Raw genomic sequence first — 16,553 nt, forward strand, 5'->3', positions numbered from 1 at the left:
AATAAACCTCATATAAACGGGAGATCCAATCAGTGTATAAGAGTCTAAGCCCATTAAAGGAACTTGAGACTCTCCACTGATTTTCTGTGGATACCACATTGACACATATAAATAGACTTCCTGAATTAAATAATATAATAAAGGTACGATGATGAAATAAAAGCTAAACGAACTTCGATACCTTCATTCTTAAGGATAGCCGTCGACTTTAATGATTACGGTCATAAAAATAAGGAGACGGTCTTACTCAAACAATTTTAGAAGTATTTTCAATTTAGTTAAACAACGTTTACATATATGAAGATCTTTGTTTGAACACTAGAGAATATTTCAGAACTCCATTAAGTAAATTTTCCACGACATTTCAAATGAGTTATAAATAAAAAGAAAATCAGCTATATTACACATTGTGACACACACAGATGTGTAATTTCAATGTATGGTATAAAAACGTATAAATGATATTGAAAATGGTTGTAAAAAGTATCATAATATGATCTCACACACACACGTATATATTTATTTATTTATTTATTTAACTCTTCAACAACATTGTACATAGAAGGAAACTTAGAGATAATAATAATAATGACTAAAATTCATTCAAATCATTCATTTCCAAATAAAAATCATGCTAAAAATATAATTTATTAATATAGGTAAGTGATTCTCTTAAATTTGTGAATCGACTATTTGACCCCAACGAATTCAAACGAAGTAGATAAAGAGAGCAATGCAATGGGTCAAAACGGGGCAATGGCTCAATAAGCCTGGAATATTTCCCTTGGGAACACAGAAACACATCACCTCCCTTAAATGTATGCAAAACCCGACACTTAAAATTCGCGCAAATTGGTTAAAGTTAAGGCAAGGTTGCCTTGAAGAGATCGCTATTTTAGCGAAAGATCGCCATGCGTAATTGTGTTAATTGTTTGTGTTCTCTTGTATTGATGCAAATAAAGATTTATCTATCTATCTTAAATTCCCCATTTATTATTAATCAAAATATTGTTTTCCGCAATTAATATTGCTCATGTGGCGGCTAATTTTGATTAAAACTGGCTGATATATAGAAAGATATATTTCATTGTGAGAGTTGAGTAAACTCGCACCTCGGTCAGCTCGCACCGGAAAAGGTACTACACCATTACAGAAGATTGGTGTAAAATAGTAGCATATAAATGCTACTCTGCACTATTCGGTGAAAGGGGGAGCCGGAGGGCCGTATCCTTTTCCCTACCGTACTTTCTTCATTCCTTTTTATATTTTTATTTTTAATTTGGACAAAGTGCTATTTATACCTCTTAATGCCTTTGGATACAAACCTTATATACAATATTTCACCAAACAGTTTATATACTTATAATATTTAGTAATTAATAAGTAAAATTAGTTAATTAATAGAACTTTCAATTGAGTTTCATTCAGAAACGATTGCAAACTCACAACCACAATAGCTATTAATTTATTTAACAAATTTTCTAAATTCAAATTTTCCGATCAGCTTCTAGCTATTAATTAAATCTTTGCCAATATTCTCAATGAACGGGTTTATTTGTACGTTGCCAAATTGTATTCAATTTGGGGTTAAAAAAGTTCACAAGACTCAAATCTTGATGTATCATAAATATCTCAATTTAAGGAGAATAAACGAATAATTCAATGCAATTGACTTTCCAAATAAAAAAGTAATACAATTATTAAACGTAACTTATTTGGTATATGTAAGCATGTAAATTTTAGATAAATAATTATGTTTTTATATCTAAATATGTCATCCCCGCAATTTGATTTCCGTATGATTACGGACTCATACCAAAAGTTTATAATTTAATGACTTTACTTAGCCAAACATAATTTACAGTCATTTTAGCTAAAGCCTATGTAGTAACTATTTATTTAAATTTTTCTTTTAACATAATAACAGTCAATACTTCTCCCAGCGAGTTACAAAGGGTAAATAACTTTGAATTTTTTATAATGCGCCCTTAACTTTCGTCGGGAAGGCGAGCCCTGTGATGATTACGAAACCAGGGATGGATTTGTGGTTTTTTTTCAATAAATGAGACTGAAATTCCTTTATGTATATGCACCATGGACTACGTGTACCTTAGCTATAATTTAAATTATTTATATTAATGAAATCAATGTTTTATTATGTATTTAAATGTACAGGTAATATATCCACGAGTCTTACTTATCTTCAAAGAATAACTTATGAATTACGTCACAAATGAATTAAAAATGAGTGCACCAACGTTCCATGCAACTTAATTTAAAAGATTTACGTGATTAAACGTGTAGGATCTCTGCAAAATCGGTTCCCTCGATGAGGAAAGTACTGTCGAGGGGAATAGAGGAATGGACTGGGAAGGTTATAGAAGGAAACGGTACTCCCAATTTTCAAAACATTCGCAAAACTGGCGCCTGACAATGAGTTTCAAAATTTTCATTACTATGTCTTCAAAGTCCGGCCCAAAAAAAGTGAACACCTCTTTATTTTTCCACCCTCACTCGTCGTTGCCTAACTCAGGAATTGATGGATAAATATTTTTATGGACTCAAGAGATGAATTTTCTCGTATGTTTTGAATCTTTTCTGCTTTACCTTGGGCCGTTTATCCTTTAACGAGATTAGCTTGTTTATGACGAAGCATCTGGAGTCCCAACCTTGTTTATGATGTTTCACTTTTTAAGAAAAATGTACAATTAAATACAAGAGAGATGCGAACATCTCTCATGTATTCAATTTGTATGTTTTACGTTTGCATGGGAAATAAATACTTCTTTAATTACTTAATGCAATATTGTGTTAAATTACTATGCTATTATATAATAGTAAATCTTTACTTGACGTTCAATTCGGTTAGGGTTTATTAAGATTACAAACGCTTAACACTTCTTGTTAAATGATAAAATTGCATATCAATACAGTATTATAATAATAAAATATGGTATGTAATATTCATATTGAATAAATTTTCAAAAAGATAATGCTGGCATAGTATCCATCGATTTAATTAAAAGGTTTGATAATAAAACTAACTGTATGTTTATTAAAAGTCTATTTTGCCAATTCGATCAATTTATTTTTTTGTAATGGTTTATCTCATACAAAGTGAATTATGTTCAAAATATTTTAAATATTGAGACACGTAGTTTTGGGGCCAGCGCCATCACTCGTTTCCATACTTTCTTTGGCTATAAACTGTCGGATTTATAAAATCAATAGTTATAAAGCCTCCTTTTAATTCCATAAGCGGGCAACTGAGCTGGTGGTTGGCCTGATGGTAAGCGGTCACCACCAATCATGAATATTTGCAGAGGTAGTGCCTGTCCATGCGCTATGAAACACAGTGTCATGCTACAATTTCACGTTTTGTAGGGGTGTCGTACGTGCTTTTTAATAAATCTACCATAAATATGAAATTTCAGCAACGATAATATTAAAAAACAGGGAAATTCTAAGACATTCATCAAATAATATATGAACTTTAAAGAATAGTATTATTTATATAACATTAACATATATATCGAACGTATTTCTTTTGAAGCATTTCGAGAAACCGTTGTTGTATAAAACCTCTTTTGTGGAAATCGAACCCAAATAAGAGGGTAAATACTAAATACTGTTTGATGTTGCCAAATGACCACTTGATTTAAGAGCCATTTCATTTTAATACCTTGCTTTGTACTTATTTCTGTTCTTAGTTCTCTCCCATATTTATTGATGTGGTAAGAAGTTTTATTTGATACTGAGTATGTTACTAGTAAACTACTCTAATTGCGTTTTAGATAAAACAAAATCTACAGATTATTAATTTGCGAAAATCCCATAATGTTTTGCTGTAATTTATCACCCTCCGCCGCTTCTTAGTCTATAATTATTTACCTATTTAAAAACTATTAAAAGTAACTTCTCATTTGACAAACACAAATTGCAATAAGTTTTCAATTACTTTATAATTGTAATTAAAAGTAATAATTTGAATTGATTATTTCATTGAATTCTTTGTTTTCAAACACACGCTCAACCTGTTTATTTTTATTAGATTCTTCGAGATGTAAAATCTACGCCTGAGTAAATATGTATTTACTTAAAATATATTAAATCAATGTAATAAAAATAAAACAAATAGAGGATTATTTTTTTTTACTTACAAATACAGTTTTAAATCGGTTGCACTTAAAATTATATTAACATGATTACACTACGCATATGATACAATTGGAATAGAGTAATGTTATGTGACATAATCATATAATTAATATTCATTTAATAGTAATTTAGTTGATTATTAAATGACCTTATATGGGTTCATTTCACTTGTAACGATTATAATGTTTTGTGTCATTGTCATTGCCCATTATTTTACTTATTCTGGCTAATATACGTACATACATATAAACCGAAATAAATACCACAACAATGACATTATACAAAAATGATTTTTGCATTGTTGAATACTGATTTACGGTGAAATCTTATTTTAAGTAACTCTCTTAAACATTGCTAAATCTTTTAAGTATTACACAGGAACACAAATCAAACGTTATTTGTACAGTCAAGACACAACTATTTTACAACTTAACAATATTATATTACAGATAACTAATTCAAATCATTTGGTAGTTCTAAATTCCATAAAAAAAATTCTTAACAGCTTATGCCCTGACATCATATTATGTCCCTGGCCGATCTAGCAACATGACAGTGTCGCATACACGTTCAAAGTAAACTAGCCCTTAGCGACTAGTTAAAATAGATGATCTCGACATAAACACATCAACACAATTAAGCCATTAGGACCAAGAGCGAGGACAAATAAATGAATATCAATGTCTTGAAGCAGGAAATTTAATGGTTCTATTATTCCTTAAAATATGGTGATTGTTCTAATTGAATTATTGTGTATAAAATTTACCATCTTGTTTTATTTTTAGTATTTGAAGTACCATCATCACACAACGTCATATTTACATCTAGCAGTTTATACAGACTCCTCCCTGACGTGAACAGAAAATTGTTATCATTATCAAAAGTAAGCGCATCGATATCTTCCAATTCAATCACCTTATCCACTCTGGAATCCGCTAGCTTTTTATCTATAGTAATCTTATAAATACCATCTAACCACCAAACATATATTTCATCATCTAAATTAATAGCCAGGCCCCGAAAATACGAATTTTTCGACAGCCACACTGTCTCATCATTTTTCGTCGCGAATAAACCGTACATACTAACGAACACAATAACATAGTCTTTATTAACAACAAAGTTCTTTACGGGCATGTGTTCGACAATCACATCGAAGTTATCTCCTTTCTTCTTAACGATTCTGTATTCGCCGTACCTTACAAAGTATACGTGGCCCTTATAAAACAAGCTAAGTACACTATCGCCGCGAGAGCTATACGGCGCCACTTTATATGATTTAGTATCTAAAACGTAAATACCATCGCTGCCCCCCAAATATACGAGTCCATTTTCTTGATCAACGTCAAACGTACCGAAATTCATAATATATTTCCCACCAGAAATGATTGTGCTGTTGACGGGATCGTCCAAATTGATGAAGCCAACTTTATAGTACTCTTCATCAGAGATGTTTGGTTCGAAACTGTAGTATAGAGTGTTTGTTGAACGTAATATGGCTAATTTGTGGATAACGATGTGTTCCCTGAACGGTGCTTGTATATCGAAGAGGTAGGTGACGTTATAACACGCACTGTCGCTTCGGACACATGTTGAGCATAATTCGCTGATAACAAGCGGTATTGAAGACAAGAGAGCGATCACAAGCAACATGATTGTATCTGAAATTGTAAAACAAATCATTAAATAATATTCGTTAAGAAAATTTGAACATTTCAATATGTATTTTGTGAATTAAACTGATTTTACTGTACAAACAAACAAACTTAAATTGTAATTGTTTCGGATTCGATCGGGTCTATTTCATGGTTGAAGTGAGGTTGAGTGTAAGAATATATTCTATTCTTTCTATTTGATCTTATTTTATGTATATATTTAAAGTATACATGACGCTATTATTTAACTACAGCACCATGGAGGCAGGGATATCGATTAGTAGTTACCGGGTAACTTGAAACTGTCCGTTGTAGGAGCTAACTATAATGTTCCAATAAATTAGAAAATTAATGCCGCTACATAATGGATCTAACAGAGTTATTATGGTTAATTGCATTGTTTTTGTCATTTTGACCCTATTATATAAGTAATTGTATTAATAATATAACATTAGTAATGTTATAATACTGATATGTACCGTAATAATACTAAATAATATTATTTGTATTATTTTTGCTATCTTGAGTCTTAGAGCGTAACAAATAAAGATGTTAATCGCAAACCGGCTAAAGATGTATAAACTTTACTTACAAACTTTGTAACAAACCGTTTATCGATGTTTTTCGATGTTCCACTAGCACTAAAAACTTCCAAATATATTGCTCATTAATAAAATTATACCAATAAAATAACAAACTACTTCAAAAGTTTAAGTATATTTTACGCAAATTTGATATTAAAAGCTCTCCAAACAAAACCCGTTTAATCCGTTTATTATACGGACTAAATTAATAAACAGAATTACCACATTCCAAGAAGTTCATGCACTACACTAAAACTAGCGATCACTAGTCACCACCATAGTGACCAGTCTACCACTCGACTCGCGGTAACTGTATGACTGTATGTTGACAATGCTCGTACTAACCTTCCTTATTAAGCGGGTTACAGACTGTGAAATGTAGCTTTAAACAGGGAATATAGTGTGTTCCTAGTTTTAATAATAATGTGATCCATCAATGACATAAATTCAGTAATATTATATGGAAACAATTCTTGTATGAAACGCGTCAAAAATATTAACTTATATGTTTTAACTTTCTGTTTTTTTTCAAGATAATTTATTTATTATTGTTATTATGTTTATAGTTATATTAATAAATAAATACACAAATAAAATTTATATGCCGAGTCAATGCCCTCCATTTTGAAAGATCTTGGTAAACACATTTCTTTTGTTTTATTGATCGTTTAATAAGCTTTCATTAACCTGCCTGACTGACGATACTGTTTAAGCCGGGAATCAAACCTATAAAGTTACAATAGGCAATTACCTTCTTGTAAAATCTGTAAATAATTCCGTTATTAGTATTATAAACATCAGTTTGTGATTTTTTGTTTGTACTTATTGCATAAGTTTAGAACATCGTATATAAATTGGGAATCTTATAATAATACTTGGAACCAAACCAAGGAGGGATTAAATATTAAATCTTAGATTTTTTTGATCATAATATAAAGCTGCAGTTTGTTTGAACACGCTAATATAAGAAACTGCTCGACCGATTTAAAAAATTCTTTCACTGTTGGAAATGTACGTAATCTCTTAATGCCATATTTTGCTACATTTTGTACCACAGACGAAACTGGGATGGTTTACTTGTATATGTTTAAACGTATCTCATATAATTTGACGTGGTATAAACTTTTACATTTAAAATGCAAAAAGTTCCGGCAGTTTTGCAACCGCAATCTCATAAATCAGTAAAAACTTAAAGAGAATAAGGCACTTCAAAATGTTTACTATAAATGAGCAGAAAGTATAATGTATTTTTAGTGTAGCAAATTATACAGTCTCGGCTTTCTTCGCCATTTCTTTGAAGATTAGACAAGATAAATTATAAACGCTGAAATATTCCATTATCTTCTTGCGCACAAAAGGTGAATTTAAATTCTTTTAAATAAACCTTTTTAATGGATATAAATCTTGACTTAACTGTGGATGCAAAATGAGTTCTGTACATATACTAAATACAATTACAGATATCTGGAAAACATGATATTTCTTGTCATTTAGTGTGTTATATAAATATTTACAGATATTTCATACGTCCAACGTATTAAAGGAGTAAGATAACTATTATGATTTATTAAATTACTAGTTTTTGCCCGCGGCTTCGCTCGCGTTAAGTATGGAGTAGTCTAATAGATGTTATTAAAAAAAAACGCCAATTAAATCCGTTGGGTAGTTTTAAAGATTTTAGCATACATAGGGACAGAGAAAACTTTGTTTTATACTAAAAAAAACGCCATTAAAATCCGTTGGGTAGTTTTAAAGATTTTAGCATACATAGGGACATAGGGACAGAGAAAACTTTGTTTTATACTATGTAGTGATGTTATTTAACTGAAGCATCTTTTATACAACCGACAACATGAACAAAAAATAGATAGTTTTACTATATACAGATTATATATAGCATAGACAAAAGTATATCTATAACCAAGAACGCTTAATACACATTCCAAACGAAACATTCACGTATAAAAATACCAGAAGGAAGTACGCTCAATATTGCCTAGATCCATATTGTCCGAATGACGTTTCATGATTACCTAGTTGTGTCATAGATTTTATCAAGGGCCGTGTAATTTTAGAACGTAAACCCTAATTGTAACCTAACCTAAATAGTTGAATCGCTCACAGTTCGCTCGGCCTACCTCACTCAACTTGGACTATTTACCTAGACGTTCTTAGATGGTTATCAAATAATTCCGGGCAAGGAATGTGGGATAATTAACGCCATATTATATCCATCTTATTAAATAAATTATTTATAGTACTGTAGCACATATTTGCTGAATAACTCATGTTTACGTAACTGTAATGTATTGATGTAATTTAACGTTCGAAAACATGGACTGGAAATATGTTTTTTTTTTGAAAAAGTAGGATACACCCCCTTTTGAAATAGGTATAGTTATTGTAAAGATTAAGAAAAATAACTCACTTCATACTGTAGATTGTGTACTTTCACGGGTGTATAAAAGATCAGATGGAATATATTACACCGAATATAAAGTATATTGACGATATGATAAAAAATAAATTAAGAATCGAAAGCCTTGAATTGATTTATTTTCTGTGTATCTACTATTTTCAAGTTGTATTATGCTGAAATCCACATTCAATGCGTAATTCTTTTATATCAAAATGCTATAAAATGAATGTTTTAGTAGTGTAACATTTAAAATAAGAGTATGTACTAATATATAAGCACATAAAATATTTACACATTCACGACAGACCAGCGATTTCGGTGTGTGATCACGGATAAAGAACTGCTTATAAATTATACCTGTACACTATATAAGGATGCCACAATGCAATTATTTTATGCATATTTTTGTGTTTTAAGTTATCACTACCATAAGCGACACAAATTATTTGCCTCATATGAAAACGAACTTTTAATGTGTATTATGTACAATGTAGGTACATTATTAATATCCGTTGTATGGTATAATATTTTAATATGTTATTAATTATTACACATAATAATATTTTATTTAGACTACCAAGTTCCATATCTTTAATTTTTTTATAAAGAAGCATCATTTTTTCAACCACATTGCATAGAAAAATATCTTTCTTGGGGTATTAGTGTCTAAAAATTGGCTTTCCTTCAACAAATTGTTTACGATGAAAAAGTTACTAAGATTACTAAAAAATAAAATAATAAATATTCATCAGGTTGCCAATAATAATGAAATAAATCAAAATTAGCTAATTTTGAATGAAGAACAATCGATTGCATTTAATTTAATACGTCAGAGTGTCAAATTAATGACAAAAAGCCGGATACCGGAAGCCGGATGGTTGGCAGCCCTGTTTATACAATTGGCAGTAATTAGAGGTAGGAATATTGTTGTTTTGGAGTCAGGAAGCTGTTACCCGAAGCTAGTTTGATAATAACAGTATTGTACTAACGCCTTTGTTTACTATAGGACAGTCATTGCTGGAATTAATGTTACTGGCGAAAAGGTCGGCCATTTTGACCGGGATTGGCTAGTCAATGATTATATATAAGATTGTATTGACATTGAAGATATTCTTTATTCACTGGGATTTGTATAATTTTTATATATCATAGATTTACTTTTTTATTGGTAGACATATGGAGAAACGATATTAAAAATAGCATCGTTCAAGTGCTTATAATAAAAATAATGAAGCATGAATACATTGTTCACAAGAAGTAGTGAAAATTGTGTAGCTTTTGAGGGAATTTGACAAATTTCTCTGGATTTCCAAAAATACGTGATAAGGGCGGATCAAAACATCCGCTCTGACTTATACTTCTATAAATTGTAGCAATAACCATAAAAACGTGGAGAATCGTGTGTATTTGGGAACATCCTGCAACCCCCACTTAATCTTGGTTAATCCTTAATGGCACTGGACCCCTGCTATGACAAGATCAAAATAGCTGGCTCCATGGTAAAAAGGTTGGATGAGAAGCACTGTTTATTGTTTAAAACAGATTTTGTAAGTGTGAGCTATAAACGAAAGGTTTTGTTTGTAGCAATATTTAGTATGATGACGGGATTTTTTTAAATAGCATTGTAGCTTTGATAATTAAAGTACGTAAGTAGCCTTAAAACTGTTACAAACTGATATAACTAAGAAGTAGACTCTTTTTCATAAAAGGTAAATTTTTAAACGTTATTAAAAAAAAATCATAAAACAAACGGTTGTTGGTAATAAATCCCTCTACTTATTCAAGGTTTCTTATTAAATACAATACATTTTTATAGATGTTATGTATATAGAATTGTTAATCAATAATGCGTAATTAAATAAACATGTGCTTAAAGTTCTTAATTTCTTATTTTTTTCAAATAGTTCTTCTTCTTCTTACCTCCGGCTCCCCCACTCACCGTACCAAACATATCTAATAGTATAAAAAAAAACTTTAATGTTTAGACATTGTCCAAGTTTAGACTGTAATATTTTAATATAAAACGAAGAATAGCCGTCACCAAGGAGTTGTCATGCAAACAATAAAAAAGATAAAAAGAGAGGAACAATAAAGAAAGTAGGTGTCCGTAGCGCCTGATCTCATAACGTGGGAAGCGAAGAAAAAATGCATAAAATGTTGAAATTAGGTCATGTACATCAAAAGACAATTTAAATGGCTAGCGGGGGCGGCCACATTGTATACGGGTTTAGATGAAAGCGCACCACACCTGAAAATGGCAACCCTTTAATATTTAAATGTTATTTTGCAGATTATGCGCGCTTTAAAGTTTTATATTATCTGTATCGGCACATTTAGGCGCGAAAATATTTTTGCAATTTTTTTCATATGTAGCAAAAAATTAAATTTCTGTAAAGCGTGTGAAGTTAAGTTAAGGTATTATCTATCAATCTTAAAAAATAAAAATAGAATCAAAATATTAAATCTATTGGGAGAATTTTTTTCAAAAGCGAAATCTTTTGAACTTTAAGCTTTATATTTTACGTATAAATAATGCACCGCACAATGTTTTTAACCTATAAGTGTATCACACCATTAATTGAATTCAGAATGAGAGGGAAACCAAACACGACCTGAGAACGTGAAACATACGCACGTTTCATGCACATAATAAATTATTTTCTTGATTTACAGCGTGACGTACAGTGAAATAAAGTGAGAACCATAAACCCTCCGCCAGTTAAGCCTCGTACGTGCGTATAGTGATTTTTTTTTCAATTTCACATAGACATTTCGCGGTATCCTTTGGGACGTAGCAAGTGTTGATGAATGTTAGTAATTTGTAAGAAGCAGCGTACTCTACCTTGCGTGTATTTTTCACTTTAAGCGCCAAATGCTTTCTGTTGTCTAATTTACTCGATTTCTTTTTAACTTTATTTTTAGATTGAGCCTGTTGCGTGCAAGTTAATGGTTTATTAAGAATTTCCCTTTTTGATCTACCTGTTCTCAATAAATTTAAATAGAAAGCTACATATGTAACTTCCGAGGATGTAAGTATTAATTTTTATGTATTTTTTTATTATGCATCTAATTTGGTTCTATTTTGTGATTTTCTTTCATTTAAATATAAGTATATTCATCATCAAAACTCGGTTACAAAACATAGATGTACTAATACCATGCAAGGAACTGCTTATCACAGCAAAACCTATTGCAATCGCCTGACTAATCTATCATGGCACCTAGTAATAATATATCCTTATTAGAATTTAAACTGTCAGATCCCGTAGTCCACACAGCATTGAGTCATGGCTTAGGTCATACCTACATAGCGTTGTGTGTCAACCACTTTATTACCTATTTATTTACCTATTTGTATCGCTGGGCTATCATTGACCGCTAGAAAAATAATTTTACCTATGCGCTCCTAAGTGAAGTTTATTTTTATAATCAACATATGGTATGGTTAATAATACGTTATTAAACTCGGAGAAAAAATTAAATGAAACAATTCAATATTTAAAACTCAGCCCTTAGTTAAAACTTAGTTTAATTTACAATGCGCTGTCGAGTAAATTAATATAAATGTAACTTTACTGCCATATTTCGGTCTATCAAAAAATATATAACAATCAAAATATGGTTTCCAACTACGTACCTACCCATTCTTTTTACTTTACCATTTTTAATCATTAGTTGCTAAAAACATTAAATATTACTTTACATGTTATTTTATTTATAAGATACTAGAAAACAAGCGTAGGTAATGACACAAATATTACTACAATAATAAAACTATCCTTTATTGTATTGAAAGCCAGTAATAAACACACACATTTATCGGTTAATAAAGCGAAATGTATCGAATATTCCGCGCGAAAGCCACGCCGCAGGCTTGATGCGAAATTTGTTCTTCGCCTGTACACCCACGCTTTCTACAAACTCGCACTAAGTTGTGAGAGCAAAATAGTTAAACATTACAAAAATAATAGTTGATATTAATTTATTGTTCACATTACCAAATCATGTAAACAATCTTTAGAGATGCACTTTTATAAATATTTTATATAAAGAAAGAAAAAAAAGATCTTCGTACGATCCAAATGATATTAGAAAAAAGATGATTAATTTCTATTCTCAAATCCAAAATATTCGGCGCTTCATAACAGAAATCTTACATAGTACGGTCAAGGTAGAGCAGTCTGCTCTGAGCAGACCAGACTAATAATATATGGGCCTTCCTTACAAATTGTCATTAAAACAGAATTGGTTCACACATTACTAACGTGGATTCAAGTACAATCATACTGTAAAAACCATAAACATACTACAACTGCTGACCCAATACTTGTTTAATGATACTTAATTGTGTCATTGAATATATTGAAAAATGTATTAAAATATCATAAAATCACATATTCTATTTACTTCAAACTATCGAAACTAGGGTCCTTAAATATACAGCTTATAACTTACACCGGGCCCGATAGGCGATGGTATTTCGATTCATCGAGCGAGCACCCGATCCACAGCCGCCAAATTGCGTGTCCTGGCTATCAGCACACGTCATGAGTTGACGAGGGGTATCATGTATTTAGGTTTTTATTACGTAACACACCAGAAATTCCGTATCAAGTTTCGCATAATGCGTATTATATGCCTACCGTCCCTTGTGTTGTGATAGAGCAATATAGAATCAGTTTTATAAGGGTTTTATAACCTTTTTTTCTATTTGTACGAAATTAAATTAGGTAATAGCCATTAACATAGTTAGTCTTAAAACATTACACTCCATTCCGAAATCGTGTAGAAAAGCGAGGCAATGTTTTCAGCACTACCCTTCTGTGGGTGGTCATTATAGATACTCCCACAGAGCCCTAATTAATCCATTGAATAGATAAACGAATTGATAGCGTTGCGTGCTTCTATTATTTAGCGTATTTCTCATGGGATCAAATGTTAATAACCATTTCACGGACATTTGTTAAATAAACAAACCTTGAAAACCATTTTTATGAGCGAGGCTAATATTCAATCTAATGATTCAAATGGGAACATGTAGGTACCTATAACATACTGGTATCAATTGATACATATATGTGTATTAAAAATTGTTTCAATCATCTTAATATTGTCTACTCCAACTAATTTAATTTATTTTAGCAAATTTCGAAAACATATCCTTTCTTTACATTAATAAAATACACATATATTATTACAAAATGTATGTAAAATGCAAGAAAAGGAAAAGGACGACGGGTGTTTATAAAAACAACATTTACGTTTAGCAAGAGTTTAATAAAAAAATGCAAAATAAAAATATATCCAAATATTGGAACTTATCACTAGGGATATCAGTATGTGTACGATCATACAAAAATACAAAACTACACGCAATCACACTATTGACATTTTTTTATTCATATTACCTTACCGTTCTGATAAAAATGTATTGAGACATGACCATAATGTGAAAAAACATCAAATGGATACAATTCTTCCTACGAAATATCATTTAGTTACCTAGTCTAGTCCGAATTTAAAATTCCTAATTGATATACATAGCGTTTTTATAGACAATACAAGACTATTTGAAAAATATTTAACCTCATTCCTCTATCACATTTTTATCAGAGCTGGTAAAATTTAATTACGCCAATTGTATGTAAATCACAAAGGGTTGGCACCGAATTCGATTGTAGCAGTCACACTGTGAAAAAACGAATGGACAAAACAATTATTGTCTTTTCACAACTTTGCGGAGTGGGATTAAAAGCCAATGCTTTGTGCTTCATTTCATTTGCACGCGATTCTTTTCATTAAAAAACCCAGTGAAATGTTATTTTCACGAGTCCATTTGTATTGAATTTAACACAGATATCAATTTGTTTGAAGAAAATGTAACAATTGTATGTAATAAATAATATTTTATTATAAATTCTTTATGAAAAGGGTTAATTCTCTGGTCACATATTTTGGCCTCAATTATAAAATTTATCTCCGATATGCCTTGACGGTGTGCAGTACATATCTCAAATATAAATGGTCCTTCGAGTCCGCGATCAAACTTAATTAGTTATACAATAATGTGCATAATTAAGTATCATTTTATCCACTCTCTCATTAATACACATCATACATCTTATCAATCGATGCTCTCTATATAAGATACGATTTCATTTAAGACCTGCCCAAATTGGGAACTAGGCTTGTTTCATTTTCTCAGAAGGCAGTTTCATTCAATGAGACTTACTTATTTTAGAATAGTTATGCCTCAGCTACTTTTGGAAAAACCTTATTGCATATCGGAGGATAAATCTAATATGAAACCACAAAAAAAATCTCGCTTTTACAACAGAATCGCGTTACAAATACTTATCAAAATGTTAATGAAATTGAGCGCATAATTCATTCACAACATGTAGTATACATAGAAAAATCTAGAAAGAAAAAAGAAATAGAAGTCGGTGCGAAGTTGCTTGAGTTCGATTTGATTATACGTGCAGTGCGAATCGGTCATCGATATTATGTTAGAATCACGTAGATATGTATTCGTTTGTATAAGATACAATCATTCGCTGAACCGATAACGACCCGGTTCAGCTGCAATTGACCAACAATATAAGCATTTAATCCTCGTGTCATAAATAAATCATACAGAGAAATAAATTAAATTCATGTCGTGTTATTTTCGCAAAATATACCGATTCAAAATAATACCGATAGCTGATTTAACCCAATAAACAAATATAAACCTTAATACAAATTAATACATTTGAAAATATCATAAGTTTACAATAACTTTTGACTAGCGAATAAAATTACATCTATACATAAGTGTTTTAAGTAATTAATACGAAAGCGTACGTACGTACATCCATCTCTGTCGCGCGTATTGTGCGAGAGCGAGACAAGCTAACAATAGGCCCGTTAACGCATATATATTCTAATAATAATTAAATAAAGCTCAAAATTACAAAATGAGATTCATATCCAACACTAGAAGTAATTCAATACCTAACTAATACGTGCAAATGGGAAATGTCGTTTGAATCGTTTGTAAATAAAAAAAAATACTGAGTAACAAATTCCCGGTCAAAATTACATTCAGACGACGATTTTTCATCCTAAAATGCATTAAACGGTAAAAACTATTAATGAAATTGCATCGTAGAGAGTTAACCCGTCTGAATTTTTTTCAATTAAAAACTTATACACTGAAATATAATAATATACTCCATAAACCTCTAATAATGTTAAAAAGATCCTTTGGCGTTTTGAGCAAAACGTGATGTATTGTTCCGAATGACGACTTTAGGAACGCAAACTGTATGGCATCGACTAGCGGTACTAAACGCTTTCTTTCATTCACAAATCTATAAATATAAATGACGACTATATACCGGTTACATTTATTTCAATTCTCTAAAGATCCGGATACACTAGCGCACAATTAACCGGCGAAATGACAATTGAACTCATACGTCCAAACTGTGCCCTAGTGTACACGCGCCAATAATCAGAGATACCCTACATTTTCTTATCTACGTCATTACAATTTATATTAACGTATTTGAATATAATTAATTAAATACAAAAGGTGCGTAGTTATAATAAATAAATGCATCTCATATGGCAAATGTAGGAATGTTATGTTATGTGACGTCATGTGTATGCAAATCGCTATTTTTTATTGCTACCCGTAAAACACGGTTGGAAATTAAGAATTAGTTTTAAGTGTGCTCAGTGTGAGTATGA

General features: G+C 30.9%; 1 protein-coding gene across 1 annotated transcript; it reads right to left on the reverse strand.

The window, feature by feature from the left end:
- Positions 1–4,461: 4,461 nt before the first annotated feature.
- Positions 4,462–6,707, reverse strand: LOC119837413 (ommochrome-binding protein-like). Its single transcript, XM_038362986.1, has 2 exons — positions 6,620–6,707; positions 4,462–5,819 (listed from the first exon to the last, which is right to left on the reverse strand). The coding sequence occupies exons 1-2, from the start codon at positions 6,636–6,638 to the stop codon at positions 4,921–4,923; spliced, it is 918 nt and encodes a 305-aa protein (XP_038218914.1). The 5' UTR covers positions 6,639–6,707; the 3' UTR covers positions 4,462–4,920.
- Between the last annotated feature and the right edge of the window lie 9,846 nt (positions 6,708–16,553).

Source organism: Zerene cesonia, chromosome 27, assembly GCF_012273895.1.
Source record: "Zerene cesonia ecotype Mississippi chromosome 27, Zerene_cesonia_1.1, whole genome shotgun sequence".
NCBI lineage: Eukaryota > Metazoa > Arthropoda > Insecta > Lepidoptera > Pieridae > Zerene > Zerene cesonia.